This window comes from Phyllostomus discolor, chromosome 13 (genome assembly GCF_004126475.2).
Source record: "Phyllostomus discolor isolate MPI-MPIP mPhyDis1 chromosome 13, mPhyDis1.pri.v3, whole genome shotgun sequence".
NCBI lineage: Eukaryota > Metazoa > Chordata > Mammalia > Chiroptera > Phyllostomidae > Phyllostomus > Phyllostomus discolor.
Genome location: NC_040915.2, coordinates 27,760,742 through 27,779,529, shown reverse-complemented (window position 1 = coordinate 27,779,529; position 18,788 = coordinate 27,760,742). Strand labels below are relative to the sequence as shown.

At 51.7% G+C, this 18,788-nt stretch overlaps 1 protein-coding gene across 1 annotated transcript in view; it reads right to left on the bottom strand.

Annotated features, from left to right (window-relative positions):
- Positions 1-2,034: 2,034 nt before the first annotated feature.
- The window catches only part of ADRA1B (adrenoceptor alpha 1B), a 39,156-nt gene continuing 22,402 nt past the window's right edge, over positions 2,035-18,788 (bottom strand). Inside the window, exon 2 of the mRNA XM_028527857.2 lies at positions 2,035-3,122. Coding sequence (XP_028383658.1) covers positions 2,521-3,122 — 602 coding nt within the window. The 3' untranslated portion in view covers positions 2,035-2,520. The remainder of the gene's footprint in view (positions 3,123-18,788) is intronic.

The following is an 18,788-nucleotide window of genomic DNA, read 5'->3' as shown; positions in this document are numbered from 1 at the left end:
TTTTGCTTCCTGGTGGGCTGTGGCGATCATATCCATTTGACAGATGGGAAAGCAGATCAGAAGAGGCAAGCCGAATCGCTCAAGGTCACAGAGTGCAGACTTGAACCCAGCTCCCACTGACTCCCAGTCCTATTCACTTGCACTAGACCAGCAGTTTTCAAACCTCATTGTGTGGAGTCCTAGGGGGCTGGGGCAGGCCAGAGGCGAGGGCGGAGGGGGAGGAGGGGGAGAGAGGGAGGAGAAGGGGGAAGAGGCAGCCAAAAGGGTGAGGCTCTGTCCTTTTTCCTCACTTCACTCTCGGCCACACCTATATCAGGATTCTGTGTAGGCTGGGTTTGAAAGATTTGTGCTGCTAACAAAATATTTTCAGACGACCATGCCAAACTGTTCTTTTTCCCTGGGAATTGGACTCAGGCTCCTCTTCCCTGGGACCTTTTCTCTACAGGGGCAAGAAGAGAACTGCTCTCCGTTGGATGCTGTACTCTGTCCCAAGGTGGCAATGCAAGGGACTGTAAAAGGGACTGGCAGGGAGGCGGCAGCCCTGGGTCCAGTTGATTGTGATGTGGCCCAGTTATCTGCCTCAGTCTCCCCCTCTGTACAGACCAGAGGCTTGGCCTAGATAAGCCTGAAAATGCAGTTGAGCTTAAATAACCTGTGGACCTGGGCTATCAGGCTTAGATAATCAGATCTTAAACAGGGGTGAGTCACCTGAAATCGTACGGAAATGTTGTAAAATGCTTTAGTGTGTGGATTTTTCTGAAAGTATTTCTATAGCTTCCATCAGTCTTAAAGAGAACTGCGATACAAAACCTCTAGCTTCTCAGGACTTTTTCTGGCAGCAGTGGGAGGAAATCTCTTTTTGGGTGGGGGGTAGTGTTTGAGTTGTAAGAATGATATGAGAAAGCTGTTTGAAGAAAGGAAAACAAGGGCAGCAAATAAAGATAAGAGCTAGAAATGGGAGCTGGGCAAAAGAGAAGCGCCGTGAGTATGCTGACAGTCTTGTTCTAGCCCCTAGACCCAGCCATGCCTGATACCCTTACATTTGTCACCGACATGAGCAACTGCCTCTACTCCCTTAAAGCATTTTCTGTTCCGCTCATGATAGAATAAATGATCCATGTGTTAATGTTATTGGAAAAGGCTCTTGAGCCTTTTCAGCCAGCTGAAAAATTATGAGGCTTAACCTAGAAAAAGGAGGGCAGAGAGAAGAGAGACTGAGGTGGGGATGTCCCTCTCATGTGGTTTTTGAATTTCAGACAAGAAGAATGTTCCCAATTTTGTTCCCTGTCAGTTATTGTTTGAGCACACCGGAGGCTTCCAGAGGTAGCAAAGGCCTTGGAATCAACCCCATCGTCACACAGATGGGACCCTGAGCTCTAGGGCGGGGATGTGCCTTCCTGAGGCCGGACGGTACAGGTAGCAGGCCTGACACGGGAGCTGAGGTTCCCTTCTCCAAGCTAGGACCCACCTCTGTGTGACTCTCCTCAGAGTTTTCTTCCCAGGCAGGCTGGCCAGTCAGAAGAGCTTAGGAGGGTTCTTGTGCCCACGTGTGTTGTGTGGCCACATGGGTCCGTGTCTTATCCAGAAAACTCTGCAGTCTGATTTCCTTTCCAGGTTCTGTGGGCACAGGCAAACAGTGGCGTGTTTGGCCTGGGGCCGGGGGAGGCAGGAAGGGAACCCACCCACCCATTCCTCTGCCTGGAGCCCATCCCTTAGGTGACAGGCATAACTAGGGTCCCGGCCAGGGAGCCCCAGCTAGGATGGGGGCCCTAGAGGTCAGGGCCAGGCCAGACATTGCCCAGTGCCGCCCACAGCAGAAGGACTTAAAATACTGCTGAGTCAAAAGCAGGCAAGCAGGGTTTATGGGTCAACTCCAAGGAAGGGGTCACTGGCAGCCACAGGGTCTGATTTGTGCAGCGCTGGGGGGGCAGTAATAGATCCCAGGGAGGCCCCCAACTGGGGAAGGGGAAGGAAACCTGAAGGGGAAGGAAACACCAGACACTGCCTGCCAGCGGACCAGAAACTACTCACGGCCACACAGAAGAAATTAACTTTAATGTCCCACTTGGTTCCCAACCCCGCCCAAGTGCCAGGGCTCCCTGCAGGACAGAGGGGCTTGAGAGGTACGAAGTCACGAGACGAACGAGGCCCCGCTGCCTCCTGGGCGCGCACTCGCTCTGCCCCACACACGCACACATGCAGACCACACGTACACCGCACAGACACACGCACGTGTACCCACGGTTAAATACATGTACGGAGGGACGCGTTGATATATACACGGGGGGGGGGGGCGTGATCCCGGCCCGCGTCGGGGCCCCCAGGCTCTCGGCATGCTCGGCTCAGCTTTCCGCGCCATACCTGGCACCCATGCCCCTGCCAGAAAAGCAGCTGCCCCTCTCCTCGCCCCCCGCCCCCGTTTCCCCTCGGGCCCGGGTCTGCCAGGCGCCGACACGCCCCTCCCTTCCCCTGCCCCCACGGTGATTTTCCCCCCAGGGAAAGGAGGCGGCGCGCGGGGCCCTACAACGGCCCTGGCGCCAGGGGCATGTTGGTTTTGAAGCCGGGCTGCCCGTTGGCCACATCGGGCTCGGCCTCGCAGCCCCCGCTGCTGGAGCCGCCGTCGGTCCCGGGGCTCTCGGGCTCCGCCAGGAGCTTGAAGGTGAAGAGCGGGCCCGAGTCGTGACGCCCGCAGCGGCTGGAGGGCTCCGGCAGGCTCAGGAGGGCGCCGGGCGCCTTCCACTCGGGGAAGGCGCACAGCTCGACGGGCGGCTGGGCGCCGCGGCCCAGGTAGCCGGGGCTCGGCGAGGCCGAGGGCAGGGTCCGCTGGCTGCCGCTCAGGCAGCTGCCGCTATCGTCCAGCGAGTCCTTGCGCGACTGCGAGCGCTCCAGCGAGCCGCCGCGCGTCCACGGCCTGTAGGTGTAGGCGCAGTTGCCCAGGCGACGACGCCGGCGGCGACGGCGGCGGGCGCGGCACTGGCACCCGAGGATGCGCAGGAAGGCGCGCTTGAACTCCTTGCTGGAGCACGGGTAGATGATGGGGTTGAGGCAGCTGTTGAAGTAGCCCAGCCAGAACACCACCTTGAACACGGCGTCAGGGGGCTTCAGGGTGGAGAAGAAGGAGCCTGCAGGGGGAGGGGGTGGGGTGGGCGGGGCAGAAAGACAGGAGTTTGTGAGTAGTCAGGCCCTCTCCTCTGCGTGCTCTACCTGAACATTGCTCCCGCAAAGGATGCTGCCAGGCTCCTTTGCCTGGGATGCTCGCCTTTCTGTCTCAAAGTAAACGAATCCTACATTCACATCTAGGGCCAACCTCCATAACTTTTCCTTAGTACAAGAAAGCTTTCCTGCTGTAGCTAAACAGCATCTAAACTCCGGTATTTCTAGATTTCTCTAGACCTACCACACAGGGGCAGTGTGGGTCAGGGACTGGACCACCAGGGACCTGGAATTCCTTGCGTATTTCGAGGCCCTCCCGCCCGCACCTTCCCTTGCTTCTCTCCAGAGCAGCACAGTAGCTACTGGAAATAGGGGCCCCCTTTGCCACACTGGCCTGCCCTGGTGGGAGCCAAGAAGCCTAGTTAATTAAGGAAGGTCCTGAGCCTCTTTGGCATGAGAGAGGGTCGGTGGCAGGGTCCTTTTCTCTGGGCATCCAAACAGACCTTTGAGGGCCAAGGAAGTGGCCAGGAGAGGGGAGCAAATATCAACAGGAAATGTGAGGTCCTGGAAGCCTGCTTTCTGCTATGTCAGGGCTGCACTGGGCTCTGTGGCATGGCCACAAACTCCCCGAGCATGCCTGAGCCTGGCTCCCCTTCTCATGCTTACGAAGTGGTCCAGTGCTCCTTGCCCGATGTCTTAGGATCGTGGCTTGCCAGGGCTGGGAAATCTCCTTCCTTAATGGGAGCTCAGTGAGGATAAGCGACTTGCTCAAGGTCACTCAGCTGGCGAATGGCAGAAGGACCACCACAATCCATTCAAGTTGTCATTTATTTGGTCCCACAAACACTTATTGAGGCATTGGTGGCTAGTGGTTAAGGTCCTGTTCAGACGTCACGGGTAGGTGTGGCCCTGGAGAAGCTCCCTGAGCTGGCAAACCTCAGTTTCCTGGAAAATAGTGATGGTGGTAGTTCTCTTTTGCATGGGCAAATGAACTTAGGCTCAGTAAGTACCTGGCCGGTTGAGAGCCCTCAAGTGCAGCTACCTGACTGCTTCAACTACAACCGCTATTGCTGCTGCCGACGCCGCTGTTACCGCCAGCATCGCTGCTGCAAAGATGGGGAAGGGGATGCGATTCGTGCTGACCAAGCGCCAGGACTCTGACGTCACTGCTCTTTCTAATACTGGCCCAAGCATGGGTCCCGGTGGTTCTCGAACCAGCTGAAATTGTATTCGGCGTTCATGCATTTCTCTGGGGGAGCAGCCACAGCTGTTGCCACGGGCATGCAGGAGCCTGCAGCCCTCGAACGGTTAAGTCTCACCCATGTCAGTCTCTGGCCTCCTAAGCCTCAGTCCCTCTACCACCCGGACCACCTACTTTTACCCTGCTTTGACTGCCTTTAAGTCAGCTCCCTTTTGGTATCTAAACTTAAAAAAAATGAGGAAGCTTTTTATCACTATTTTAAAACCTGCATTATTTGCTATAAATAGAATGTCCTGGTAGAGAAAAATAAGATCACTCCAGACAGCGGTGGGTCTGAGGTCTGCCCTCGTTTTCACAAAGGGAGATTCGCCGGGTTGGAGGGTGTTGAAGGCTGGCTGGCCCTGCACGGGGAGGCATTATCTCCGAGGAACCGCAGGACTGAAACGGAAGTGGACATGGGATAGCGGCCTCGCTGGAGAGCCCAGCCCCCAGGGCACGTGGTCGGGGCTAAATAAACATTTGCTCAGTGACCCACAGATGGACTGAATACGCGATTCACAGACTCGTGCCCTGTCAACTGCCCTTGCAAGCTGTCTGCACACCACTCAGATCTGTTCTGAGCTTGAGGAACAGGCACGACCCTGGGAAAGCGCTTGCCGGAGGCTCCCCGGCTCCATCAGAGGCCTCCCTTGGCCTCTTACTGAGGCTTTTTAAAGCAGATCAAATGAGACAACGCTGCTGAAAGGGCTTGGAAGGGCTGGAAGCCGGACACCTGGGTGGGAAGAGGAGGAGGTGAAGTTTGAGGGGGTGGATAAAACCACAAGCAGATGGTGCGGTGAGCCCACCCCATCCCGTGGGCCTTGCCTGTTTTAAGGCGATTTAAAGGGATTGTGAAGTTCAAGGATCAAAAGCTAAAGCTGAGCAGGATGGGCACAGGGAGAAGCATTTGTTGGCTGGACAGGGTCCCAGTGAGTATCCTTAAGGTACTGTTCAACAAATCTGGATAGTGAACACAAGGTCCCTGTGAACTTCCGCTCTTCCAGGCCGTGGGGCATGTCTGTGGGACAGTAACTACTGCTGAACAAGCTGACTCCGTGCCAGCCGCTGGGCTAAATGCTTAGCCATTTTCTCCAGTTACTCCTCTAACAGTCACCGCTCCCAAGGCAGCCTGGCATGACCGTGCCCTGCTCTAGGGGGCGCCATTCCACACTCCAGTCTACAGCACTCCTTGGTGATTGCTCCAACCTGCACGGGTCTGCTGGAGGCCACGGCTACTGCACTTCCGAGGAATGGAAGGTGAGCTGCTGTACCCACAGCCGAGCCATGCCTCCCCAGTTTGGCTCGATAAAAATGCAAAAAATGTAAAATAGTTGCTGAGTCTTTCAGTACCAGCTTTGTAAGGGAGCTTTCCTTGGACTTCCTTTGGGGCCAACAGAGTCACGTCAAGTTTCAAAGCAAATGCTGAACACAGTAATAATCACCAGAGCCGCCATTTCTAATGAACTGGGAACCCGTTATCAGGCGCTGTGCCTAACACTGTGCTTACACGACCCTTCCAGCGGCCCTGCTCTGTTGGGCCTCAGCCCACAGATGAGCAAACTGAGGTTTAAGAGATTAACAAGGTCATGTGTCTAGTAAGTGGGAGAGCTAGGATTAAAATTCGGCTCTCAGGTCCGATCTTACTCATCGCTTGATGTGAAGAAAAAGAAGCTTCTGTTTATTTCCTTAAGTACCAGGCCATTTCTTCCTCAACTGGGAACAATCTCTCTCTTTGCTGAATTGTCACAGTACTTTAACTGAACCGCAAATGTGGCATTTATCACTTTCTACCTCGAGTTCCAGTGGCCTAGGGCTATGCCTCATGTCCCCTGATTAGAATGTAGCTTCTAGAAAGCAGAATTCATGTCTGGTTTGTCTCTCTCCCCCCAGGACCGAGCACAATGCCTGACACATGACAGGTACTCAGCCAGTATGTGTTACATGATAATAATGGTGAAAAATAATAATAAAGCTCAAGTGTGTTAGCCCCTGGTGCTCAAAGTGAGGTTCCTGCAGAGGCAGCGTGGATACAAGCTGTGTTTACTAGAAACGCAGGATCTCGGAGACCCAGTGAGTCAGAGTCTGCTTTTCAACAAGATCCTAGGGTGGGAAGCATGGCCTTAGCCCACAGTTCAATTTCACTTTAAAAATTGTTTTTCTGGATGTCTTGGGATTCATGGACGAGCAGAGGCTGGGCTGAGAGCCACCTCACCGTGGGACTGACTTCCTTACCCCAAACACGTCAGCAGCTCCTAGAGTTTATAGGAGCAAAGTCAACCTGCTTTGGCTGGAATGGAAGAGCTGCTCAACTTGGCTGCGATGGTCTGATTCTTTGCAATGTGAGCGGACTCTTCTGGCTCCTTTCCCGTTATTTGTGCTGTCCACTGGTGTGATGAGCCCTCTCCTTTCCCCTCCTCCGCTCCACCCTTTCCAGGCCTGGCTCAGATGCCTTCTTCTCATAACCACAGCCCACGAGGCACGACTTCCTCTGAAGTGTGAGAACAGGAGGAAGGAAAGGTTTGGCCGTGAACCTGCCAAGATCCAAGGGACCCTCACACCGTACCTAATTTTATTCTCACAATAGTTAGGGGGGAGGGGTGGGTTCTGTAATTCTCAATTCGCAGTTTATGAATGTGGAAATTGAGTCCCTGAATGTACAGAACGCACCCAATGTCACACAGCTGCTAAATGGTAGAGCTGGGATTCAAACCCAGATCCACCTGGTTGCCACCTGGGCAGTTTCCGCATCAGACAAGATTGCCGCTAAACTCTTGGAACACCTGTGGGCTGAGGGAAGGCTGGAACTGTTTACTTGCTATTTATAATAGTGTCTTTACATATATTTCTCTGGCTTTTAAAATACAAGTATCTAAAGACCAAGAATTTTGAATCACTCTGCCTCAATTGTTCTTAACCTAACAATACTGAATATGCAAATCACTTAGCATCGTCCAATTTCAGGGTCTCACAGACCTGCTGAATCCCAGCCGCGGGCACCCACCAGGTGTGCGGTCACCGGATGAAGGGTCTCTGCTGTTCTCTCCACAGATTTCTATCGTAACAGCTACTGGGCTGACTTTCAATTTTAGAGTCTGTTTCCCTTGTTTCAAGCTCTTTGAGGCCAAGATCTTACTTGTCTTGGTTTCTTTAGCACCCAGCACAGAGCTTGGCTTACAGTGAATGTGCGAAAAGGTTTGTTGAGCACACAGCCCCCTTTTCATGTATTGTGTTCACAGTAGGTGCTGCCTCAGTGGTTGTGGAGTGACCCCCTGCTTGTACCCCGTCGTCTTCCTCTTCTTTATTTATTTACATGGTAACACGGGCCAATGCCCAGTTCAGTTCCCGTCTCCTTCCTGAAACCTTTTTGACTGCTCCAGGCTCTTCTCCTTTGTTCACCATTAAAACAGAGTCCATAGCACAATGGTTAACATGGAAGGTTATTGCTAAAGGACGTGATGTTTGGCTCTTTAGGCAGGCGGTGTCAAAGTTCCTTGACCATGGGGTCTGTGTGCTATGTTTCTAGCACGGGTCTGAGCACGTGGCTGTGCCATCAACTACCCATTGATCGACTGACCCATTCCATCTTGCAGGAGGAAAGCTACCTCCTGGCTTAGCCCAGAGCTGACAGCAGACGGGGTGGAGTGGTGTCTGCAGCAGATAAGGGTCCATCTTGGATGCCAAACTGAGTGTGTTCCACGCTTTGACTTCACTGAAAACAGCAATTCCCTGCAGACCACTTTCAGAAATTAAGCACTGGTGGGATCTATGCGAAGGAAGCTATAAAACTTTCTAAAAGGGCATAAAAGAAGATATGCATGAAGGAGAGAAATAGCTTGCTTTGGTACAGGAAGTCTCTATCCCAGATAACTTCAGTTCTCCCCAAGTGAATTGGGAAATTGAAGACAATCTCATTAAAATACCAACAGGAGGTGGTGGTGTTGTTTTGCAGTGGGCAACCTAAACGATGCACAGCTAAAGATACGGAGAATATGAGATATGAAGAAATGACCATGAAAAAACAGCCAGGTCAATGAGAATACACACGGAGAGTGGCGGGGGTGGGACTGAGAAGATGGGCCGGCCCGTCTGTGCGGATCTGAGAGCCCCTCGCAAAGTCACGGCGAGCCAGAGAGAACTACTAGAGCAGGAGGCGCAAGGACAGGCAGCGAAGGCAATGAAAGGACACAGTTTGTAGAGAGAACTGTACACCCATGGGAATTTTACATGCCATGCCAACAGCTGTGGTGAAGAAGAGATTATTCTGTAAGCAGGGTGGGGGCAACAGGCTAGCCACTTAGAAAAAAAAATAAAGCTGGAGTGCTATTTTATTTCTTCTTACATCAAGATAAATCCAGATGGATCCAAGATTTTGAGTGTAAAGATCATCAAAACATCAGAAGGTGTAAGTAAATATTTTTATGATTTTGAACTAAGCATAACGGAAGTGCAGGGTCTGTAAAGAAAAGCACTGCTAGGTTTGCCTGGACGTTTCTATAATGTCCCAAACTTCAAAAACAAAGTTAAAAGAAGAATTGAGAGAAGCATCTGTAATTCAAACAACAGTAAAAGGAATAGTATTTCTAACACACAAAGTTCTGTTTCAAATCAAGAAGAGAAAAAAACAACTCGATAGAAAACAAAGCAAATCACATGGATAAGCTAGTAAGTACAATGTACAGCCAAGAATGAATAAAAACAAAATTAGAAAATAAATAATGCAAATTAAAGAGTGGCAAAATATTACAGGTCTATTACTTTGGAAGATATTTTAAAAAGTTGCTTGAGATAGAAAAGTGAAATTGAGAATACTCACATAGTGGAATTAGAAGGTAGTGTAAATGTTTACTTAAGGGGAAAAGAGGCATAACCAGAGTAAAGTGGGCGGGGCAGGGCGGTCCTAGTTCTGCTGGGGAAAGACCTTTCTGGGTCTGAAGAGGTGGGCAGGAGCTGGCCAGGCGGAGAGGTTGCAGGGAAGGGCATCCCAGGCAGAGGGTCGGAATGTGCAAAGTTCTCTAGGCACGAAAGAGCGCCATGTGCTCCTGGAAGTGAGGGACGTCAGGGGGCCCAGAGTGTAAAGGAACAATGGGGGAAATGGCCAAAAAAATTTTTTGTTTGTGCTCAATTTGGCAAAGGTGTGGGAAAACAGGTATTTTCACAGGTCCTGGGTAGGGGTATAAATCTGGGGTAGAAAAGTGGTGTTATCTAATGAAATAAAAACATGCACAGCTTTTGATCTGAGTGCTCCGCATCCAGCAGTTTATCCTGTGGTGTTACCCGTAAAAGGGAGCAAAGACGAAAACATGAGGAGCTGTGGCGATGTTCCCCCCCAAATGGGAAAATAACCTAAATCCCAACGTGAAATATGGAGAGACAAACTATGAAATAAGCTATGCAGCAGTCATGAAACGAAACACCATACACCTGTTAAAATGGTAAGCTGTTGCACATGGAACAATGTTCATGGCAGAATTAAGTAGGAAAAAAGCAAATTTCAGGAAAGTATGCCTGGTATAATATGATTTTTATAAAAACGTGGTGTGTGTGTATGTGTGTTCGTATGTTCATAGGCAAAAATCATCAAGCTATTTGCAGTGGTTATGTCTAGAGGATGGCTTTACGGCAAGATTTTCACTTTGTATTTCAAGTGCTTTGTGCACTGAACAATCATTGCTTTTGTAATGTGAGAGAGAGAGAGAGAAGGTAGAGAGAGAGAGAGAGGGAGAGAGGGAGAGAGATGGGGTAGAGAGAGAGAGAGGGAGAGGGAGAGAGGGAGAGAGAGAGGTGGAAACAGGGACAAAAGAGCCAGCACATGAGGCTCACAGGCTGGCAGCTGGTCAACCTTCAGGCCAGATCGCCACATTCAGGTGCCCACCCTCCTCACGTATGAAACAAGGTGCATTTAGTCACTAGCGCCCCCTTCTTCTCAGACTGTAAGCTTTGTGTTCGCCCCGTTGTAGAGGTGGAAAGGAAATTAGGGGGAAGACAGAAATAAATGTGCAGCCAGAGTGTCACTGAGCCTAGACCTGGAACACACATCCACGGGTCACTTGATCCTTCCTTCTGAGGCAGCAGATGAACCCGCTGGTTGGCTGGCTGAGAGGCCCGGTGTCTTTGGATGAAAGTCACCGGAGAACAGGGACAATTAATGGCCTCGGGGAATCCGCTGAGACTGGGCCCCTCAGGCTGCCAGGCTCTGTGCGTGCCTGTCACGCCTTCTCCGGCAGCCGCCCACTGACTGCCCTGGCTCGGCCCTGTGCTCTGTCCTTTGGCGGGTGGTAATCAAAACGCTTCCCACACCCACACTGGTTGGCCGGGCCCAGGCTGGCCCGGGACCCCTGGACAGCTCTGCGTCTTCTTTCCACCCGTCTGGCCCAGTCTGGGACATACTCCTACCCGAGGGGGCCACACCTGGGGGCCGTGCCCTCCTGGTCACCTGCAGCCCTCAGAGTTTCTCGACCACAGAGTGAGAGTTGCCAGCTGGCTCTCTCGAAGGTGTCTCGTCTTCTCACCAGAGCCCTGTCCTGCCGTCTGGAGCGCAGAGAGCCAGGCACATGGCTGGTGTCTTCCGCACCGAGTGACGAAGCGGCTGGCCTTTGCTGCCGCATCCATGCCGCTCTCCAGATTTTTGCAAAGTGGGACTTTCTTCTCCTGCTTCCCAGTCCAGGTCCACAGGCATGCCGTACAATGACCCTGAGATTTCTGCCCTTTGTCACAGTTCAGATGCTCCTTGACCACCAGGAGACCTTCCAGGTGGAAGTGCCTGGAGGACAATCCTGCACTTGACTGGGAGATGGCACGTGGGACAGGCAGCTGGCCGGGCTTGCTGCAGCCGCGGGAGGATGTGCCATGTTACTGCCTGTGCTGTTCGGATGTGGGTAGCTTGCATATAGGCGGGGGCGGGGGGCTGCTTCCCGCCCTTGGAAAGCAGGCTGAGACTATCTCAAGTATCCCTTGTCCATAACCCCTGGGTGTCCAAAGCCCTCGGAGGAGTCTCCAGAGAGGGGTAGGGGACCCACTTCATTCCTGTCTCCTTCTTGGGCCTCAGTCCCTTGGCAGCCTGCTCTGCTCCTAGCACCTTCCGACAATGACCCCTCCTTGCCCTCTCCCATCTCAGCTCCTCTCCTCCCAGGTTGCTCCGAAGTCCCAAATTCTTCTTTTTTTTTAAGGTGAGCATCTCTGTTCTCTCTCCAGTAGCTTTGGCTCAGCCTTTTTGAGGGCAGCAGGGAGGAGAGGATGGGGATCGTGCTGGGGAGAGACGGGTTTCATGTTCCACCAGCAGCTCTAATTCAGATATTTTCCCAAGGAAAATCTAGATTTTCAGAAAATGCCCTTTTCTCCACCTTGTTCCATGCAAACAAAGGCTCCATTCTCACTCTGGTGCATGTTTTTAGAGTCTTGCTGGCTGTGGGAGGTCCTCAAGCTGTGCCCCACGTCACAGCGACTTTACTAGCATCTCCTAGGTGCTGCAGCTGGCTGAGCATTTAACCCAGGAGATCAACCTTGCCTGGGCAAGCAAGAGTTCAGCGATTACTTTAAACCTATTGGGTGAATGTAATTATTATGCCCATTTTACGGATGAAAAAACTATGGCTTGGAGAGATTAAGGAAATTGCTTCAAGATTACATAGTGCTGGAGTCAGGGCTCAGTTCCCGGCCTGATCCCAGAGCCACGGGTGTTTGCATCACCCCAAGGGCAACTCCTGCAGGCTGACAACCTGTTGTTCCCCTGGAACGGCTGGGGTGCAGCTGCCTAGAAGAAAACCAGGGTGCGCAGGTTCTACGGAGGGGAGGAGCGATGTATGTGGCAGAGAGTTGAGGAAGGAGGTGTTATTTGGCTTTGCTACTTTCTGAGGACTTTGCTGCGAAGATGATTCCATCTGCACACATTTCGAGGAGACAGAAGCTGGACAGGCAGCGAACGGCACCCCCCGCCCTTGTGGAGCCATGGGGCAAGTGTGCTTCGGAGAGCGGGCCGCTTCTCTAGCCCTTGGGAGGGGAGGCCTGGCCACGGGGAGCGTGGAGTGTGCACGCCGGCTCACAACAGTTCGACGTGGCTTCCAGCTTCATGAGGTTTTCAAAGAAAATCTGGAAGATGGCAGTGATCTGAATTTGACGACAACGATGACAACAATGACAATAGCAGTCACCATCTATTGAAAAGCTTATAGGTGGCAAGTGCAGTGCCTGACTCCTAACACGAACGATCTCATTCAGTACCCAAACCAATTCTATGTGGGTGACACAGTCAGTGTCCCCATTTTACAGACACTGAAATCGAGGCTTGGAAGAGAAGTGATTTGGAATGGAGGAGTGGGGTGGGGGAGAAGCCCTTTGCTCAGAGTCACAGAGCTACTGAGTAGCAGTGTCATCGGAACCCATGAGTTCCTCCTTGCCTTCTGCTGCTTTGGCCTTATGAGGTGGGCCACTGAGAAACCAAGGACTCAAAAAATGTTTGAAAAAGTGGAGCAAATTCCACAGGGGAATGCAGGGTGCAGGGGAAAGAAGAGCTGGGCTGGGGTGTGAAAATAGTTTTCAGATGGCTCATCTGCCTAGCCAAGTCCGGGAAGAACAGTAATTATGTAGAACTGGAAAGTCATCCTCCTGCCCTCTCCTGGCTTTGTGAAAGTAAGTCCTGGGCACGCGAGAAGGTGGGGGGAGAAGGATGTTTAGCTCAGAACTTCTTCCATCAGTGGCAGACTGGCAACACAGAGAACAAAAGCGGGAGGAGGCGGCACAGGTCAGTTTTTATAGGGTGGAGAAAAATGGAGATTAAAAGATAGATTCAAGCCAGGTAATACAAGGACAGCACAGCCCCTACCCCATCACTACTCTTCCCATGGTCCCGAAAAGGACGTGGTAGCCATATGCAAAACGAGACTTGAAAGGTGGCCCCGGATGGGTGGCAAGGCCAGGACAGCACCGGTTCCAGCCAGAGGAGCTGCCTGCATCCTTTGTGTGTGTCTCCCGGGGCTCTGGCTGTCCCGGCCTGTCCATCCAGATGGAGCCGCATGCTCCACTGGGCCGCCCCAAAGGGCAATTCACTCAAGTGTGCTAATTCTTCTGTCCACCTCCTTCCTTGCAGGCTGGGACTAGATGTCCCATCCCCCCTCCCATCCTGAAAATGACACTGAGCCTCGATGGATCATCACGAAAAATAGCCGCATCACTCTCGGGAGCATGTGCTCACGCCAAGAAGGACTCCCAGGAAGACCTGCCTGGCAAAGCAGCAACTCACAGCAGACGGACGGGCGGGCGAGACTATGGATCTCACACTCCCTCCCCCACTGTCCTAATCCAGGGCCTGTGACAGGAGCAAGGGGAGCGTTGGGGGCGGGGTGCCCGACTGAGCTGGGACGAGGCTTCACAAATCACGAAGGAGCAGGAGACAAGGGGAGATAATAAAAAGCACCCGAGTGTTGAGGAAGTGCGCTTGGCAGGAGGATCTTAGACTTGTTCTTTAGTGGCCGCTCAAGTGCACACATGGAGGCGGGTCCATCTGCTCTGAGGTCTTGCTGGGTTGGTAGAGGACAGCACGACCTAAGGCCAGAGGCTCGACCTTGGTACCTCCTCCTCTCATGGCTAATGTACCAATATAGTGCCTGGGCGTTTTATTCCATCCTCTTCTGAGTTGGTTCCTTATGCTGCTGGTTATTTTTTTTTTTAAACCAATCTGGTCAAACCAGCACTTTACTGGGTTTTTAGTTTTAGGTTCAGTGTTAGTGGTGTTCAATCCTCTGGCAAGCACAGGAGCACTTAACAGTGTCTGCGAACCCCTGAAAACTAAAGGGTCCTGTGATGTGCATGCGTGCATTTTCTGTGTAGCTGCTTCCTAGCTTCCATCAGAGTCCCAAAGGGGCCCGTGGGCCAGAAAGGACAGGCAGCGCTCACTGAGAGGACGGCGGTGTTTCAGCCAGGAGCTGGGTGGCACGCATGCTCCGACGCGTGCGCGCAGGCCGCGAGGAGTCTGGGCTTCACTTCTCTAACGAGCCAAAGAAAACGAGGGGTTCCTCGTGTCGGTGACGATGTGAGTGAACGGGCAGTCGCGCCCGGAGTGTGGCAGTCTAAACTGGGGCACCTCCCGAAGTAATACGACTCAGAGACCTTATGATATCAGACAGTTCGTCACCCTGAAGTTACAGTTCTAAGGGTTTATCTGAACGGGCAAGGCTGCTGGCTCTGCAGTCCTTATTTCTGTCACTGCGGGCAAGTTACTTAGCCGCTCCAGGCCCCAGCCTCCGCGTCTTTAAGGTGGAGGTAATATTACTTATCCATAGGATTCTGGGGACGGTTAAACTAAATAATACACGGAAAACACTTAGTACACTGCCTGAGACAATACAAACTAAATGAATGCTGGTTACAATACAGATACAAGGGTTTTGTTGCCACATGACTTATCATAACTAAAAATTGGAAGTGACTCCAAATATCCAGCGTAAGTGATTGGTTGAATGGTCCATACAACTCAATCATTAAAGATTAAATTAGTTAATATGTTTGGGAAAAATGTTCATAATATATCAAAAGACAAAGAGGAGGTTATAAAATAGTATACGCGATATCATCCTATAGAAAAATGGCTGAATAAATGTGCATTAACTATTTCAGTGGTTATGTTTGAGGATGGCTTTTTATTATCTTGTTTTTGATTTTCTGTATCTTCTAAATTTTCTTCAAGGAATACATATAACTTAAGGTAATAAGACAAATCTAACCTAATAAAAGTTATTTTTTAAAAAGATTTTATTTATTTATTTTTAGAGAGGGAAGGGAGGGAGAAAGAGAGAGAAAGAGAAACATCAATGTGTGGTTGCTGGGGGTCATGGCCTGCAACCCAGGCATGTACCCTGACTGGGAATCGAACCTGCGACACTCTGGTTTGCAGCCCGCGCTCAATCCACTGAGCTACGCTAGTCAGGGCATAAAAGTTATTTTTTTTTAAAAAGGATGATGCGCCCTGGCTGGGTGGCTCATTTGGTTGGAGTGTCGTCCCGTACATCAAGAAAGGTTGCAGGCTTGATCCCAGGTCAGGGCACGTGTCTAGGTTTCGGGTTTGATCCCCCTGTTGGGGCACGGATGGGAGGCAACCGATGGGTGTTTCTCACTCTCTCTCCCTTCCTCTATCTCTAACATCAATAAACATTTCCTCGGGTGAGGATTTAAAAAAAAAAGGATGACTAATCTGAGTTGAGAAACACTGTGGCTCTGAGTAATCACTTCTGTGAAGGCTCCTTTCTTTATGTCTAAAATGAAAGCTGTACTTTCTTTCCCTCTGGAGATATGGGGAAACTCAAATGAAAGGGGGAAGGGGGAAGCGCCTTGCGGAGGGTGTGGCCCCTGGCAGGTGCCAGAAAGCAGGGCTTTATTATCCCGAGGCGCTTCCTGCGAACCCTCTGAGTTGAGCTGCTGGAGGGCCCCAGAAGCCCAGATACCGGACCAGTGAAAACCTGCCTCCAACCCTGGGCTACAGTGCTGTGACCATGAACTCTGGGGAACCTGGAATGGGTTGAGGATGAAAGGTACAGTGACTTGCAGGTACAAAACTTGGTCTGCAGTCAGGATCCCAAGCTTAATCTCTGTGAAACCGATGGGCGAGCGTGGCCATGCTTACTAATTAAACAGCAGCAATATAATTGATCAAATCAACTCCCCTCATGACGCAAAGCCAAAAAACCCAGGGACAGCTTGAGCTTGGAAGAGCTTCCAGAACGCAGGGGAACATGACTCGCTCCCCCAGAGACGCTAACATGGTCAAACTCGGTTGCTTTACTGATTGCTGGGCTCTTTTCTCAGTACTGGATAACATGGTGAAGCAATGAGGCTCCCGTGCCCCTCATGCGGCCAGGCTCTGGGCTGGGCGATACAGATTGTGCTCATTCATTTCTTTCCTGGGTTTATAGCAAGCATTACACTTCATCGGGCCTGCAGAGCCCTTGCTTTCTGGAAAGAAGCAAAGTTACAGCCAGGTGCCCTATTTCATTTATGAACAGCTTTTCTGCTAATGTCTGGAATGTTTTCAGCTTTGTCTGGAAGAACAGTCTGGGAATCCAGTGGCACAGGATTATCCATAGGATTAATAAATTAAAAAAGAAGGTAGAAGAGAAACCATGAGAAGAAATGGGGCTTATTGCAGCAGCCGAATGTTGAGACCGACATTTCCAATTCACTCAGTCTCGGTTGGAGGAAGAAAAGCACGAGAGGGGCTGCTTTCACTGACGGAAAGGAGCAGGGGATGGGGCTGGGCTCAGCTCTGGTCACTCAGGAGCCCTGAGAGCTTGGGCCGATGACTTTACCTTTCTGAGCCTTGGGTTTCTTATTTGTACAATGCAGGGAATGCTACCGCCATTGAAGGGTTGTAAAGGTTCACTGAGATTACATACCAAAACACCTAGCTCAGGGCCAGGGACATAATAAGTGCTCAGTAAATATTGGTTCTCCACCAGCATCTTGCCTGCTGAACAAGGCCCCGAAATCATGCCATCACCCAGCATTATAAACTCACGGATCCCACTCCTGTCTGTGCCACTGGATTTCCAGACTGTTCTTCCAGACAAAGGCAATTTGTAGACTCCCCAGAATTTGTACCATGTGACTCTTAAGTGGGGATATAACAGACCTGGGGTTGAGAATTTACGTCAAGTTTGAAAAGAGCACATTCAATATTCTTCTACGATCTATAATCTTGAATGCAAAGGCCTGTTGTTTTCATTATTCGCATCACGGAATGCAAAGCTCAGATCTTCTTGGCTGGTGGTATGAGAGAATCTCTGATTGCAGAGGGCATGTGACTTTCAGCTTAGAAAAAGGGGTCACGGCTAAGTAAGACTGAGCAAAATGATTAGCAGAATATCATTCTGGCAAAACACACTTGGAAGCCAGAGGCTGGCCTGAAGGAGGCATGAGCGGAGCTGCCGGGGTGGGGGCAATCTTTTCTCATCTTTCCTCTCTGGTTCTGGCCGCCGCTCACAGCGATGTGTTCCCTCTGTGAAAACAGATCAGGCCCTGTCCTATGATCGGTGCACTTTTCTGTATGGATGTCACGTTTTAATACACAGTTTAAATAAACTAAGTGGCACATACTTTACACATGTCCATTATGATGGGACATGGCCTGAAGAGCTGTCATGTCAACTTATTCCGGAAGGTGGAGAGCTCTCCCTGAACCCTAGATGCCGCTGTGGCCTGAAGGGTCTGGACCTTCAGATGGAAGGACCGAGCACAGCCCCAGGCCACCATTGCCTCCCTCCTGGACCCCGCTCCAGCCTCCCGACCAGCCTCCCTGACTCTACACTCCTTTCTGGTATCCACAGAGGTCTTCTCTAAAAAACACAAATCTGATTATACCACTTCCCTTTCCAAAGCTCTCCAGTGACTTTCTGCCGCACTTACTGAAGCCTCTGCCCTGGATCCTGACCTGCGGGGCTGTACAAGGCGTCCACACGGTCTCTCCGTCTGACATCATCCATCACTTCTCCCCACTCCAGTGCTCTGGCTGCCACTTTCCCTGCTCGACCATGCCAAGCACACCCCATGTCAGGGCCCCCGGCATTCACCGTTTCCCTGCCTGCAGTGCTTTTACCCCAGATCCCTGCTCGGCCGGCTCCTCCTGGTCACTCCGGCTGCAGCCTGTGGTCTGAGGGAACATTTTCCCCTCCATGTTCACGGGCTTTTCCGTGACCCGCACCACCCGCCCCTCCCTAGCACACCGCCTCGTTTCAGTTCCTCTCCACGGCAGCACTCAGAGTGACCTGGCATTGTGTCGTCCGCGCACACAGTCACCATTTGTTCCTTGCCCCACCACCCCAAGACCGGAAGCTTTACACAGCTGGAGGCTTTGCCTGTCTCGTGCACTTTTGTATCAAGAGTGCCTAAAGGAGTGCCCAGCGCATCCTAGGTACCTCCCGGATAGCTGGCTGTGTGATCTTTACAAACTTCTCAGTCTCGACACTGCAGTTTCCACGTCGGTGAAATCAGACTGATCACAGCCCTGCCTCCCACCCGGGCCGCTGTAAAGGCTGCAGGAGACAGTGGGTGTGAGGCGCGGCGCCCGGCACGTTGCACCGCAGTGGCCGTGCCCCCCGGGTGCCACAGGCAAGGCTCCGTTAATCTCCTCCCGACCAGAGGCCTCTGACTCATTTATCTCCAGCAAACAATCATCTCTTATCAGGGCTCTGTGACCACGTTGTAATCTGGCACGCTGCGAGACCAGGTTTCCCAGTGTTATTCGGAAGTGTCTTTGGCTAAGTCCTGGCCCTTCTCCGTGTGTCGTGTAATTACTGACTGATGGACGGAGACCTTGTGCTCCTTGGACCACTGCTCCCAGGGCAGATGGCATTTGCACCGAGAAGAACGAGCGGCCCGCAGGACAGCGCATCCCAGTTGGGCAGGTGAGAAA